Source organism: Schistocerca cancellata, chromosome 12 (genome assembly GCF_023864275.1).
Source record: "Schistocerca cancellata isolate TAMUIC-IGC-003103 chromosome 12, iqSchCanc2.1, whole genome shotgun sequence".
Classification (NCBI taxonomy): Eukaryota; Metazoa; Arthropoda; class Insecta; order Orthoptera; family Acrididae; genus Schistocerca; species Schistocerca cancellata.
This window is the reverse complement of record NC_064637.1, coordinates 13,940,001-13,956,772: the sequence shown is the minus strand read 5'-3', so window position 1 is coordinate 13,956,772 and position 16,772 is coordinate 13,940,001. Positions and strand designations below refer to the sequence as shown.

The 16,772-nt window shown below is 42.9% G+C and overlaps 1 protein-coding gene across 2 annotated transcripts in view; it reads left to right on the top strand.

Annotated features, from left to right (window-relative positions):
• LOC126109401 (PHD finger protein 14) overlaps positions 1 to 16,772 on the top strand; it is a 205,500-nt gene that overhangs the window by 11,709 nt on the left and 177,019 nt on the right. For both annotated transcript variants that reach the window (XM_049914432.1, XM_049914431.1), the window contains exon 2: positions 13,321 to 13,491. In XM_049914432.1, the coding sequence (XP_049770389.1) occupies positions 13,321 to 13,491 (171 nt within the window). The remainder of the gene's footprint in view (positions 1 to 13,320; positions 13,492 to 16,772) is intronic.

The window sequence follows — 16,772 nt, the reverse complement described above, 5'->3', positions numbered from 1 at the left end:
GAAAACAAGAGCTAATCTGTCATTTTTATGGTGATTTTTGAATTCAGCATATGGAAATACATGTAAATTTACTATTTTTAAGCCCGAAACATTTTCATTGTTGCCCAGTGAAATTGGTACCACTGTTGCATACATAAAATATGCCAGTTCTTGTGTAAACCCAATATGAATGGGCAAACGTTTTGAAATCGACAGTGTGTTTGAAATACTCTCAATAAAACAGCTGATTGAATTATCAAGTAACACATGAAAAGATAATTAAAGTCTTAATAGGACATTAGATATTCTTTTGAAGAATAGGAATTGTTAAAGGCAAAGCTTCCAACTGGGTCATGAAAATAACCACTTTGTTTTTGAAATCTTGTGTTCTGCAAAGTAACATTCACTATGTCAAGATGACAGACACGTATACAGATTATTTATTTGTTTTACACTTAGTGACTGGACACAGTTTTCGTTTCCAAACAAGTTCATGTTGTCATTAACAAGTATCATCAGGGAGGCGATGTACATTGATATTGTTGCTGCGGCATCATAGTTCAGCTTTTGAACTTTCGTTTTGCTATGTTATTTTATTAGGGCTTGGAGCACACACTTGCAATTACACAATCTCGACACTGCAACCATCCGTCTCCCCCTCCTATCTTTATTAAAAATTGCTTGTGTGCACTAGCTGGCAAATTTGAGTTACTTTATGTTACTGTAATATCATTACAGGACTAACTACTATCTTCAAAAGTTCTTTAAATGTTTTGTAACTTCGATACAGGATTTTTATAATAATAACGTGCAATTTTAGTTTATCTTGGACTGTTTTCCTGATGTAAAGACATTATTCCTCATATGCGAGGTTTGTTCGTTATTTATACATGAGTTAAACTACATTCATTGCCTGACAGGTGTGTGTGTGTGTGTGTGTGTGTGTGTGTGTGTGTGTGTGTGTGTGTGTGTGTGTGTTGAAGTGAACGGTGCTACTAATTTTGATACTATACTGCAAATGGTTGTCAGAAAGAGGCCAAAAGTTTTCCTTGAAAGTATCCACCATTTGAAGTTAGACTTTGTGACAGTAAGACCCGGTGCGCACTGCCGACCGTTTTTCTGCCCCGGACTCCGCGGGCCGACGGGAAGAGGGTGCAGTCGCTTCTGTATTACCTCACGGAGCGGGACCCTCCCGCCTCTGTGCCCCATAGCGGCGAGTCTTCGGAGACTGGCACTCGGTAGCTGCCGAGGTGACGCCCCTTCGCTTTTTCCTCATCACGACTCTGCTCCGGTGGAACGTTTTCCGTCTTGGGTCCGACAGAGAGGATTTATGCCTGCTCTCAGAATCGCGCCGTCCACTCGTTCTCTGCCTTTGGGAAGCAAAATTGCATCCTCACGACTGCTTTGAGCCCTTGCATTTCTTCCCAGTCCGTTTTGACCTTCTGCCCGAGGAAGGCGTTCCACCTCGTGGGGGAGTCGTGCCGCTCGTACGGGATGACGGTCACAGTTGACCCGTTTCCTCGACTACCCGCCTTCGGTCAGTTACGGTTCACCTTTTCTTCCTCCCGTGACCTTTTCCCTTTTTACCGTTTACATCCCTCCGTCATTTGATTTCACCGGGGCAGACTTCCTCCGGCTCGTCGAACAGGTACCTCACACCTTTCTGCTGCTCAGTGACTTTAATGTGCACTGTCCCCTTTGGGATTCTCCCGTAATCTGTCCGAGAGGAAGTCTCTCGGCTGACCCTCTCGATCGACTTCTCGTCTGCCTTAACACGGGAGCACCCACATTCTTTTCAGACTCGAGCGTAGCTATTCCCATTTGGACCTATACTTCTGCACTGCCCGGCTTGCCAGTAGTCTCGAGTGGTCCGTCCTCTCTGACACGTACTCGAGTGACCGTTTCCCGTGTGCTATCTGTTTGCCGGCTCCTACCCCACCTCTGTGCCCACCCAAATGGCAGCTTACTGAGGCCGACTGGAGGCTTTGCTCCTTACCGGCGACATTTGACGCACATTTACGCAGTTGTGACGACCGGGTAGAATACCTTACGAACGTTACCCTTACTGCCACACACTTCCTCTTTACTGCGCCATGTGCCGGTCACTCGGTGGACTGAGGCGTGCCGTGACACAATTCGTGTGCGGAAACATTATCTCCGTGTTCTTAACTGTCATCCTGTGATGGCGAACTGCGTACATTATAAACAGATACGTGCACAGTGTCATCGTGTTCTTCGGGATAGCAGAAAAGCTAGCCGGATTTCATTCACTATTTCTTTTAACAGTTCCACTCCCTCTTCCGTCATACGGGCCAACCTCCGACGACTCTCTGGGATCGAGATCCGTTCCCCTATTTCCGGCCTGACAGTAGCAGATGATGTCATCGTGGACCCTATTGCAATCTTCCACACCTCGGGCCGACAGTTTGCGGAGATTTCGAGCTCCTACCACTATTACCGTGCCTCCCACCGTGTAGGAAACGAGCGGAGAGGCTCGGGCAGTATCCTTCGCTTATAATTGCGAGTGCTACAATGCCGCCTTTGCTGTGGTGGAGCTAGATTGTGCTCTCACTGTATCCCGATCCTCCACTCCAGGGACAGATGGTGGTCACATTTGGATGCAGCACCTTTCTCTTGTGGGCAAGCATGTTCTCCTTCATACGTACAACCACATCTTGGCAGAGGGCACTTTACCCAGGTGCTGGTGTGAAGCCTCTGTCATATCCGTACCTAAGCCCGGTAAGGACAAACACCTTCCTTCTATTTACTGCCACATTTCTCTCACCAGCCATGTTTGCAAGGTGACGGAACGTACGATTCGTGCCCGGGTGGTACGGTAACTCGAGTCTCACAATTTACCAACAACTGCGTAGTGTGGATTTCGATGGCGCCGTTCTGTTTATGACCGTCTCGTCATTTTGTCCACCCGTGTCACAAATGGTTTTCCGTGGAAATCCCAGACTGCGGTCGTGTTTTTCGATTTGGAGAAATCCTACAACACCTGCTGGAGGACTGGTATCCTCCATCCTCTGTACTTGTGGGGCTTCCGTGGCCACGTTTCCTTCAGGAATTTTTAAAAGACCCAGTTTTCGAGGTACATTTGGGTTCTGCATTTATCCAGGAAAACAGTGTGCCTCCCGTTCCATCCTGAGCGTCATCCTCTTTGCTGTCGCCACTAACCCTACAATGGCCTGTCTGTCGCCGGGCAGCTGTGTCTCTTTTTGTTGACGATTTTGCCATCTACTGCAGGTCTCCACGGACCTGTCTCATTGAGCGGCATCTTCAGCCGTGTCTCGACTGTCTCGTGGAGCGTCGACAGTGACTTTCGTTTTTCCACCGAAAAAACCGTTTGTGTGAATTTCTGATGGTGCAGTTGGTTTCTTCAACTGTCTTTCCACCTCGGGCCTGTTGCTCTCCGTCCATTGACATTACGAAATTTCTAGGACTCTTGCTCGGTAGGAAACGTTCTCGGTCCTCTGACGTGTCTTACCTGGCGGCCTGCTGTACACGGTCCGTCATTGTCCTACGTTTCCTCAGTGGTACTTCCTGGGGAGCAGGTTGAAAGACCCTCCTCTGTTTGTACTGGTCCTTGTCCGGTCAAACCCAGACTGTGGGTGTTTGATTTATGCATCAGCACACCCGTCCCTCTTACACCATCTCAATAGTCGACCATTGTGGCATCTTTTTGGCCATTGCCACCTTTTACTGTAGCCCGGTTGAGACCAGAACCTGCTGAACTACTGCTCTGACTTTCTCCTCAGCGTGCCGTTTATTTGCCACGCTTGGCCACTCGTCTTATGCCTCCTTCTTTGATGACTCCTTCGATTGCCAGTATGGGTCCTGTCCCTCTTCTCTCTTACCTCCTGGAGTTCGCTTTCAGCTCTTGCTCCTGCAGCACAACTTCACTTTCCCGACGGGTGTGAACCCTTCACCATCTTGGCTTTGTGCGGCAGCCTGTGTTCGCCTCGGTATTTGTTCACTTCCTAAGGAGACTGCTCCAGCCTCGCTCTGTTACCTTCAGTTTCACAAACTTTGTGGTACTACCTTTGTATACACTGACGGCTCTCGGACTGAGTGTGGTGTCGGCTGTGGCTTTGTCATTGGCACCGACATTTTTCAGTACTGGCTTCCAGAACACAGCTCAATATTTTAAGCAGAGTACTGGCTTCCAGAACATAGCTCAATATTTAAAGCAGAGCTCTTCGACCCGTATCGGGCCACGCGGTACGTCCAATTACGCAGGCTTTTCAATTGCGTCATCTGCTAAGGCTCTCTCAGTAACTTCCAAAGCCTCTGTGTGCTGTACACCGTCCATCCCTTGGTGCGACGGGTCCAGGAAAGTTGTTATTTGCTCACTCTCGATGGAGCCACTGTGATGTTCACGTGGGTTCCTGGTCACGTCGGTCTGACAGGAAATGGTGCCACCGATGCTGCTGCCGAGGCTGCAATCCTTATATCTCGGCCCGCTAGTTCTCGCATTCCCTCCGACGATCTCTGTGTTGCCGCTGTCAGCAGGTGGTGTCACTTTGGCATCACCACCGGTTCTCCCTTCATTTGAAGAAGCTCCGGGTTATTAAGCCTCTCCCAGTGCAGACGACCTCCTACATCTGCATCTACATGACTACTCTGCAATTCACATTTAAGTGCTTGGCAGAGGGTTCATCGAACCACAATCATACTATCTCTCTACCATTCCACTCCCGAACAGCGCGCGGGAAAAACGAACACCTAAACCTTTCTGTTCGAGCTCTGATTTCTCTTATTTTATTTTGATGATCATTCCTACCTATGTAGGTTGGGCTCAACAAAATATTTTCGCATTCGGAAGAGAAAGTTGGTGACTGAAATTTCGTAAATAGATCTCGCCGCGACGAAAAATGTCTTTGCTGTAATGACTTTCATCCCAATTCGCGCATCATATCTGCCACACTCTCTCCCCTACTACGTGATGTCTCGCTGCAAGGAAATCATTTTAACTAGATTGTAGCCATCGCCATTTCTCGATTGGTGCTTCCCCACCAGTTTGTGCACCTTGTGCTCGACATTTGACAATCTGTGACATAATGCCCTTATTTTAACGTATTACATTGTCGTTTATGTATGCCATCTGAGTATTCAGCCATTTTAACTAATGGTGCACAGGCTGTTGACGATTTAAGGCCATTTAATTTTTAGTTCTGGGCCTTCATTTTTCTACGGCGCATTTTATAGAACTTTCTCTGTGTCCCTCTTTTTAGCTGACTTCTCTTCTGTCGATTGTGATTGATGTGTAGACAATTTTAATTCCTCTTGTCTTCGTGGTCTACAGTTTTGACATGGGTGCGTATGGCTGCTCTTGCTTTTGCACCCTACACCAAAACAAAACGAAACAAAACTTTTCTCTCACAACATGCTGAAAGCTTTGGATCAAGGCAGTCAGGTAGAGGCAGTATTTCTTGATTTCCGAAAAGCATTTGACTCGGAACTAATCAAGTAAAATTTGTGACTGGATTAACGACTTATTTGTAGTATGTTATCTCTTAGGGAGAGTCATTGCCAGATGTAGAAGTAACTTCAGTTGTTGATTGGCTACTCCATGGAGTGTTTTGTGCACCACGACCAAATAATGGATAGAATTGGAAGGAGAATCATCAGCATTGGTCGAATCTTTTTGTTTTATTACCTGCAAAATCGATTTTCGGTCAATTAGTGACCATCCTCAGTGCTGTAATATACAATTAAAATTGGTAGGCACTGGTATCAACAAGCTTAGAGCGTTAGAGCGATCACATATACTGTTCAGAAATGTAAAATATTGCACTTCATAAAACAAAAAAAAAAAAATGTAGAATACTATGACTACAATATCAGTGAGTCACTATTGGAATTGACCAACTCGTACAAATACTTGGGTGTAGCAGTGTGTAGGGATATGAGATGGAATGAGCATTTAGGCTCAGTTGTGGGTAAAACAGGTTGTAGACTTCAGCTTATAAGTAGAATACTGGGGAAGTGCAGCCAGTCTGCAAAGGTGGTTGCTAACAAATCACTCATATGACCCATTCTAAAATATTGGTCAAGTGTTTGAGACCCGTACCAAATAAGACCGACAGTGGATATTGAATGTATACAGAGAAGGGCACCACAAATGGTCATAGGTTTTTCTGACCTGTGGGAGAGTTACCGAGACGCTGAAGAAACTGAACTGGCAGACTCTGGAAGATAGGTGTATACTATCCCAAGGAAGTCTGCTAACAAAGTTTCAAGAACCGACCTTAAAGGATGACTCCAGGTATGTACTACAACCCCCTATGTATTGATCACGTAGGGATTGTGAGGACAAAATTAGAACAATTACAGCATGCACCTAGGCATACAAACAGTCATTCTACCCACACGCCATACACGAATGGAACGGGAAGAAACCCTGATAACTGGTGCAGTGGGGCATAACCTCTGCCGTGGACTTTTTCTGTGGTTTGCAGAGTACAGGTGTAGATGTAAAGTGTGGGGCTGTAAGAGTCTGTTATCCACAATTCCTGCCAACACATCAGTGGTAAAGCATACCTGGTGCCTTACATCCATGATTTTGTAGAACTGGCATCTCTATAAATGTGGTTCTTGTGTTAATTTGTAGTCCCGCTCTGTGTGAATCCTGTCACGTGCGTAAAGATGTAGAGTGCTCAGTGCTAAAATCCATTCGCACAACTGTCATGTGACACATTGGTATTGTGCCGTGAGAGCCGTATGTGACGTAAATGAAGTAATTCTTCACACAGGAGCCCAGTTTATGACTCCAGCAGCTGAATTCTTCCTCTTGTCGTGGCACTCACCCCGCCCTATCTGTCGTGGGAACTGAATGAGCCTTACTGCAAATATAACGTCCCATTGACGTTGTTGCCTGTAGCTGAATATCTCGACGTTTGCGTTGTGCTCGTCCTGCAGAATTGATGACCGTGTCGTGATACGAGGTCTCTCTTTCTCAAACACCCTTTATAGTTGAGCCCAAGTTTGTGGCAGATTTCTCGCCCTTTGGAAAAATGTTGATAGTTTGGTAACTGACTGTCTATATTAGATCTGTCTATATTCTGTGCTCCGTGTGCTGTTCATTCCATTAAACACATCCTGTAGAAGCTCTTCCTCGCTTTGGCGGAGGGGAAGCAGTATCGTTGACAAATCGATTTATCGATAGCCTTTCGCTCTTCGTGTAATACACATTTCATTTATTGCTGCTTCAATATACAGGGTGAGCATCAGAGGAGAAAAATTGCCTCTTCACCTTACGCCTTTTTAATCGGATCGCTTCTCTCTCGGTATTCATTTCTTATTGTCCCCTCTCAGTTGTCGGACATGTTGTGTGCTCACCTGTCCTTATCCGGCCCGCAGAATAAATTTGTTGGAAAGAGTGAGGTGCTCACATTCTACTCCACCCGGGGCGCATTTTCAGTTATTTCTGCCGACGCTCGGCTCGCTACGTTATTACTGCTTTCTTACTGGCTCTACAGTCGGCAAAAGCTTTACTGAGCTCTGCTGTCACGTTTCAGCAGCTTCGGCCATTTTGTGCAGTACGAACAGCATGTGATTTGTGCCTATTTATTATCTGCAAATGTACAGATGCCAGAAGGAAGTTAACAAGCCCTTGCGCATTCAGTACTATAGTCAATATGTTAAAATACGTTCCATTCACATTAATGGTGCGTGTGCAGTTGGAGTCGTATGGGACCTCTGATATATCTGGATACGACTCGTGAGAGATGATATGTACGTAAGCATCCTGTCTGATCATCTGCATCCATTTGTGTCCATTGTGCATTCCAGTGGACTTGGGCAATTCCAGCAGGACAGTGTGACACCCCACACGTCCAGAATTGCCACATAGTGGCTCCAGGATCACTCTTCTGAATTTAAACACTTCTGCTGGCCACCAAACTCGCCAGACATGAACACTATTGAGCAGATGTGCTGTTCAGAAGAGATCTCCACCTCGAGCACTACTTCAGACATTAGTCGAATCCATGCCACACTGTGTTGCAGCACTTGTGCGTCCTTGGGTGGAGGGGGCCCCTTTCTTTGACTTGACTCTTCAGTGTATTATTCTATGACATATGTTTTACAGTTATCACAATGATTGGTTTGCATTACTGAAAACGTTTTTAAAAAGTCAGTTAATTAGTTAATTTGGTATCACATGAACAGCTTACAGTATGTACAAAATTACATAAAATAAAAAACTGTAGATTTATGAAAGCGTTAAAAGTCGAACTAGTAAACCGTTGAATAGATGAATGTGGAGGTACACGGAAGAATTGTGTCGAAAGAATGTCAGATACGCTGTTACTGCTTCCAAGCCATGAACATGTACTACACAGAAAATGAAGTCTCGGAAGTGACGACGACGATGACACTGACAAATAGATCATTGTGTACACAGAAATCAAGTTATAGCAAACACTTTGCAAATGTTGAAAACAACAGTTTTCAGAGTGATTTTTGTTTATTGGAACCCGCTGTAAAATGACTGCCGAGGCAGGGCAGTGGCGCCTCGGAACTGCAGGTGGCGAGTGTCGACGCTCGACCCATCTTGCGCTGTTCTCGATACTCGCAGTAGGCAACAGTGGCAAAAAAATTACAGACCGCTCGTGAAATGTGCCGATTTAACAATAGCTCCAGGGTACCATTCGTATCAGTTCATCACCCCATAAACTTTAACATTTTGGACACTACTGTTTTGCCTTTTTTCATGCGGATCAGTATTATCATGTCACTGACATGGCAGCCCTCGAGCTCAAATAATATAAATATATCAATCCTACCTGTAGGTCACTGAAGGCTGCCCCTGCCTGCAGTTAGTAATTAACACAGGATTTCATTTTCGCTGTGCATTGCATCTGGCATTTCTGTTATGTACGAAGATACGGTATCTCCCCGTGTAGGATCACACACTGGGTTGTGTGTCTAAAGATTGTCACAAAAAAGTCACAGGTCAGGTCCAGTATTTCATAATCACATATTTGATTTACTAGCCAACAATTTAGAAACATATTCAGTGCTTGAAAGCACTCATGAAATATGGGCAAAATTTAAATGCTGCTACAGCCTGTGCAACTATGATGAGCTGAATACTGAATGTTCACAGCTTACAGGCCCATGTTGTTTGCTCTTCAAGAAAGGAATCGTATATGAGCACAAGTGTGTTCAATTTTTATTTAAAAAAGCAATTTTATTAATATAGATGTGTAGTTATTCTTGTTTGTTTGTAATTGTTGTAAAGCTTGTAATTACCTGTGGCTTCTTCCACATTCGTAGCACATTCATCTACTGCTTTCACTGTAGATCAGTAAATACACACAGTAGACCACACCTATCATTACAGCCCAGAAGGGCTGTAATGAGTATGTTTGAGGAGGTCACACTCAGAATTGCAGTATTGAGGGGTCTCGGGGCTTGGCTCCCATTTGAGCTAGGAACGTGGGATAAAAAGTTTTTGGTTTACCTCGAACAAGCAGCCATTTTATAGCCATTTGAACATCTGTCTTACTGTAGCTATGTTACAGTATATTAAGCAAGATTTGAACACTGAATCAGAGCTGGTGCCCAGGCAAATTGTGCGAATCAATGAATTCCTTTTGCAAAAGATATTAACTGTGCTGAAATTAATACTCGGCTAATGGCATCATTTGTATGTGCACTGTTTGAATTTTAGGTGTTTATTTATTAGCCTTTCAGCATGTTTACCATGCATTTGGAGTTATATTGTACATGTACTTTTTAGTTAAATACATACAGTTTTTAACAAATTTACAAATGGATGATTCGCATTACCTGATTTACATTCTGGTATATCTCATTACATATCTGCACAATCATATGTAAATAAATACATTTCTTCCATTATATATCTGCATACTAATTACTGAAGTACAGATACATTGTTCCAGTTCCGCAGTATGAATATGATATATCTGCATTTTACATGAATGAAAAAGTGTATTACAATTATTCTTTATTTATTAGCAATTAGATTTTCCCCTCACTGTACATGTCCTTCAGGTTACTTTGATGGCATTCTTCCACTGAATAATGTTCACATTTTTAAACGATATCTTTAATAATGCCTTAAATTTTCTTTAAGTGACTATATTTGCTGATTGCAGCAGTTTATTATGCATCTTCAGTGTTTGTGGCTGTTATGTGTCAGTGACAGCCTTAAATATGGTATGTCTGGCATGCAGATGTTTCTATTTATGTGCATATGTGCCTTCATTCTCGGAGTAAATTTTTGTATAGTTTCTTTGGCGCATTTTAAGCAGTTATTCATACAAAGACTTGGGAGTGTTATTATACTGAGTTGAATGAAGTGTTTCTTGAGGATCCTCTAGTACCCAATCCGTGAATACATCTGACTACTTTTTACTGCCATTTAAAAATGCAGTTTGTACCTAGTGAATTTCTCCATAACCGTGCCCCATACTGCATAGTAACAGAAACAGTAATTATTATAAGAGATTTGACTGCTGTCCTTGCCACATATAAATGACTTCCTGTGTTGCACTAATGATCAAGCCTGACAGGGCTGCAATGATAGAAGAGGCAATAAACAAAATATTTGAAAGTATTATTGTTTTGTTCTCTGAACTAGAAAGGAAAACAACATTCATATTCTGGTGTTTATAAAATTAATTGCTGAGAATGCAAACATTTTTATATTGCACATACAGGTGCAAGTTTTGCCATTAGATTTATGGAACACGTGAACACCAGTGACAGCTGTAGATTTTCGTGTGGGAACACTCTTTGGATGACCAGTCCTTAATTGAATGACATTTAAAATTCCTTAGACATTCTTCATAAAAGTGAGAAGCGAAGGCTCATAGAAGAGATCAAAATTTACAGTGCATTTGGAGGCCGGGGGTAGGAGATTCTTGTATTGTTTCCAGAAAATCTTATAGGGTGTTCATGCTGATTCCAGATGTGTGTGAAATTTTGAGTGCAGGAAGGTCTTGGCATGTATTCTTGGCCATGCTTTACATGTAGCTGAGTAATACCTCTTTTAAAATCTTTCAAGGCTTATCCACATTAGTACGTTGTTGTTGTCGCTGTTGTTGTTGTTGTTGTTGCGGTCTTCAGTCCAGAGACTGGTTTGATGCAGCCTTCCATGCTGCTCTATGCTGTGCAAGCTTAGTCATCTCCGAATAACTACTACAACCTACATCCTTCTGAATCTGCTTAGCGTATTCATCTCTTGGTCTCCCTCTACGGTTTTTATCCTCCACACTGCCCTCCAATACTAAATTGGTGAGCTCTTGATGCCTCAGAACATGTCCTACCAACCGATCCCTTCATCTAGTCAAGTTGTGCCACAAACTTCTCTTTTCTCCAATCCTATTCAATACCTCCTCATTAGTTATGTGATCTACCCATCTAATCTTCAACATTCTTCTGTAGCATGACATTTCAAAAGCTTCTATTCTCTTCTTGTCTAAACTAGTCTTCGTCCATGTTTCATTTCCATACATGGCTGCACTCCATACAAATACTTTCAGAAATGACTTTCTGACATGTAAATATATACTCAATGTTAACAAATTTCTCTTCTTCAGAAATACTTTCCTTGCCATAGCCAGTGTGCATTTTATATCCCTTGTACTTCGGCCATGTATTAGTGGGCATGCTTTACATGTAGCTGAATAATACCTCTTTTAAAATCTTTCAAGGCTTATCCATATTAGTATGTTGTTGGTGTTGTTGTTGTTGTTGTTGTTGTTGTTGTTGTTGTTGTTGTGGTCTTCAGTCCAGAGACTGGTTTGATGCAGCCTTCCATGCTACTCTATGCTGTGCAAGCATCTTCAACTCCCCAAACAGCAAAACTCATCTACTACTTTAAGCATCTCATTTCGTAATCTAATTCCCTCAGCATCACCCGATTTAATTCGACTACATTCCATTATCCTCATTTTGCTTTTGTTGATGTTCATCTGATATCCTCCTTTCATGGCACTGTCCATTCTGTTCAACTGCTCTTCCAGGTCCCCATATTAGTACATCATGTGCATAATATGGACACATCGTGCATGATTGAAACTTACCATTGAAAGAGCCAGTTGCGATAAGATATATGTAGGTGTTACGTACTTTTAATCTGCATTTGTGACATTACTACTGTTGGTCCTTTTTTAACATTACTATACATACTACAATCCACAGTGGATACATGTCTTGTGATCCTGACCTCATGCTGTCTGCACGGTTATGCACTTGTCGTTGTAGCACAGTTGTGATCTGGCTATATGAGCAATTCATTTGCGTGTAATGTGGATCAGTTATTTTATTTTTATGCAAGTGCAATGCTGTTCGTATGCTTGCCACACGGCTTGTGGAAACATGGGTATATTTATGCTCCCATCGTATCTGATACGTTACAGCGTTTTGTGGCTTTATGTTGTAGAATGGGTTGTAACATTACTTATGTTTTCAGTTACTTTATTTTTGCTACCAGTGTGTTTTATACAGTGATGATGTTTGTTTTCAATATGCTTGAAAATGACAAAAAGACCAAGTTGCAAACACTGTAACTACTTTCGACAACTGTAAGTCAAATGACTACTTTTAGTGATTCAATCAATTGTGTACAAGGCAAATTTCACATAATCAATAACAATACAGCATGGGGGAAAGGAAATATGTAAAACGGTTCAACGTTCCAGGGTGTGCATTTTGATCAGAAGTCGAATTGGAAATCGAGTATTACAGATATTCTCAAATGCTCGAGTTCAGCGATATCTACTGAACATTTCATTACTGATTTTCATTATGAAAATATTAGAATGGCTTACTGTGCATCATTCCATTCATTGATATTGTGTGGAATATTTTACTTTGGTGATTACTCGCTTATAGAGAATGTATTCACTGTACAGAAAAATGCCCGACAAGTAATATCACGTGTCCGTCCTAGAATGTCTTATAGATCGTTGTTCAACAGAATTAAGCATACTAACAGCAGCTTCACAATTAAGTGTATTGTGAAGAATCAGACACAGTTTTAAAATAATTGTAGCATTCGTAAACTTAACACTAGCAACTAAAATAGCCTCCGTTGGCCACAGTTTAACCTTACTCCTCCACAAAAAGGAGAAACGTGTGCAACTGTAAAATTGTGTGTCCACCCTTTTAAATCAAAGGTGCTGGCAGATAATGGAAATATTAAAACAAAATTCAGATCATTTCTTATGTATAGACAACATGTATGTGGTTGAGATATGGTTATCAAATTTTGTTGTAGAGAAGCTCTTTATTTCCTTTCGTTCTCTTGCACCTAAGATTAAATATATGTTTTTCAGTAATGCTTTACTCGTGTTACAGTTGAACGAGATCCGAATAAGCGGCGTGTGAAACCTGTCGACACAACTCAGCAATCACTGTTGGATTTTGATCTCGGCGAGAGCTCCGATGACAGTGATTTTCGAATAGAAGATCACTGTGAAGAAAGTGATGACGATTCTATTGACTCAGATGACGACGGAGGAGGGAAAGGTGATTCTCTGTTAAACTGTCGTGTTTGTTACGAGTGTATATTTTGTATTCTCCTGACACTATTCTTTTGAACATAATTTATACATCCTACCCCTTACGGCTGAAAAATTTACGATATTATCCAGGTACAGTGTGTTCTTCTCTCCAGGAAATGGCCTCAAACACCCCCCCCCCCCCCCCACTCTTCCCCCTCACTTTCAGACGTTATCACTTCACATAATAAAGTAAATAAATACCTTGAGACATATGTAGGTGAATTGAAATGAAGTGGATGCTGGTCAGCTATCAAGAGAGTGTTGGCTAGTGTTAAGGGTGTCCACAGATATCATATGGCGCAGTTGCTGTTGCTTTGCCTCTGTCTGATATGAACAGCAGAGCAATATAAAACTCACAGGTGTACCATCACACACTGTACATTATTTTGCCCACTATCACTGTTTTATGGAAATTGGCAGCTGTTTACAGTACAGGGTGTTACAAAAAGGTACGGCCAAACTTTCAGGAAACATTCCTCACACACAAATAAAGAAAAGATGTGTGGACATGTGTCCGGAAACACTTAATTTCCATGTTAGAGCTCATTTTAGTTTCGTCAGTATCTACTGCACTTCCTCGATTCACCGCCAGTTGGCCCAATTGAAGGAAGGTAATGTTGACTTCGGTGCTTGTGTTGACATGCGACTCATTGCTCTACAGTACTAGCATCAAACACATCAGTAAGTAGCATCAACAGGTTAGTGTTCATCACGAACGTGGTTTTGCAGTCAGTGCAATGTTTACAAATGCAGAGTTGGCAGATGCCCATTTGATGTACGGATTAGCACGGGGCAATAGCCGTGGCGTGGTACGTTTGTATCGAGACAGATTTCCAGAACGAAGGTGTCCCGACAGGAAGACATTCGAAGCAATTGATCGGCGTCTTAGGGAGCAGGGAACATTCCAGCCTATGACTCGCGACTGGGGAAGACCTAGAACGACGACGACACCTGCAATGGACGAGGCAATTCTTCGTGCAGTTGACGATAACCCTAATGTCAGCGTCAGAGAAGTTGCTGCTGTACAAGGTAACGTTGACCACGTCACTGTATGGAGAGTGCTACGGGAGAACCAGTTGTTTCCGTACCATGTACAACGTGTGCAGGCACTATCAGCAGCTGATTGACCTCCACGGGTACGCTTCTGCGAATGGTTCATCCGACAATGTGTCAATCCTCATTTCAGTGCAAATGTTCTCTTTACGGATGAGGCATCATTCCGACGTGATCAAATTGTAAATTTTGACAGTCGACGTGTGTGGGCAGACGAGAATCCGCACGCAATTGTGCAATCACGTCATCAAGACAGATTTTCTGTGAACGTTTGGGCAGGCATTGTTGGTGATGTCTCGATTGGGCCCTACGTTTTTCCACCTACGCTCAATGGAGCACGTTATCACGATTTCATGCGGGATACTCTACCTGTGCTGCTAGAACATGTGCCTTTACAAGTATGACACAACATGTGGTTCATACACAATGGAGCTCCTGCACATTTCAGTCGAAGTGTTCGTACGCTTCTCAACAGATTGGGTGACCGATGGATTGGTAGAGGCGGACCAATTCCGTGGCCTCCACGCTCTCCTGACCTCAAACCTCTTGACTTTCATTTATGGGGGCATTTGAAAGCTCTTGTCTACGCAACCCCGGTACCAAATGTAGAGACTCTTCGTGCTCGTATTGTGGACGGCTGTAATACAATACGCCATTCTCCAGGGCTGCATCAGGGATTCCGTGCGACGGAGGGTGGATGCGTGTATCCTCGCTAACGGAGGACATTTTGAACATTTCCTGTAACAAATTGTTTGAAGTCACGCTGGTACGTTCTGTTGCTGTGTGTTTCCATTCCACGATTAATGTGATTTGAAGAGAAGTAATAAAATGAGCTCTTACATGGAAAGTAAGCGTTTCCGGACACATGTCGACATAACATATTTTCTTTCTTTGTGTGTGAGGAATGTTTCCTGAAAGTTTGGCCGTACCTTTTTGTAACACCCTGTATAAGACAGATTACTTATAAAACATTTATCTGCGCCAGTCACATTTTCATTAACATCTGTGGCGTATTTTGAGGATTTTCATTGTGATCTTCTGCAAGGCGCAGTGGTTTTCATGTGTATTTTTGCTCACTTCAGCCAGTCATCTGCTTTGCATTTATTTTGAAGCTGTGCAGAAACCATCTACAGACATAAGATGATGAGGGTGAAAATTCTCACATATTGTGGATGCCAATAAAAATGCACCTGGCAGACATTACTGTTCTAATTTGTCTCATACTAAATAATGCTCTTTGAGTTCACCGGCAGTAACCAACACCTCAGTCTACAGAGACTCGTGTCAGAATTGTGGACAAAAGACGACGGTGAAAAGCGGGAGCACTGGCGTACGTACCGGCTCTTGGCCGAGATCGCTTCACTGTGAGGCAGGAATTGCTGCTTTATGTCAGAACTGGTCAGTACTGAACTGTTCCCAAAAGGAATGGAATTGTATTGAAGGGACATTTGCAGCAGACTTACACCCAAAGTATCTTGTGTTCTAACTGCTCACAAAACTGTGGATTAAGAGACACCCGAGACAGACCCCCTGTTCTTTAGTTTAGAAGTAGAAGGGGTCGGCAGAAGAAAGTGCTGAACTCACGAGAATGTATTTTGTGTAATTGTGTGTAATATGTTTCGGCAAGTTTAAAGATGAGAATTTATGTACAGCAAGGGAAAGCAATTTTTGCAGCAGTCCGCTTTCTCTAGTGATGTCTATGGAATTACTTGTTGGTAGCATGTTGCTCATTCAGGAGTACAACAGACAGTGTGAATAGACTAGCCTTCACTAAATTGAGAGTTGGAACTTTCTCTTGCTGACCCTTCAGTTCTGAGACAGGGAGGATGGAAGTGCAGTGGCGAGATGGACTATCACGGGTTAGGATGGTCGTACCAGCTTCGTCCACCCGTCCAGGTTTATATTTTTTGTAGTTTTCATAAAACACTCGAGACAAGTGCTTACCTGTCCTTCTCGTCTATTTTCAAAACGTACGCTGTTCGCTCTCTGACAATCTTTTATCTGTGAGACATTGAGCTCTTATCCTCCCTCCCTCAGATGCAGTTGCATTTTGTTGTGAGATCTAACACTTTTGTGACCTTTTGCTTGTGCCCGTGTATGCCCTGCCTGCTAAATGGAAGTACTTTTTACCTTTACTTAATAGCTATGAAAGGTACAATTTAGAATCAGTTTCATTAAGCAGCTATTCCCATT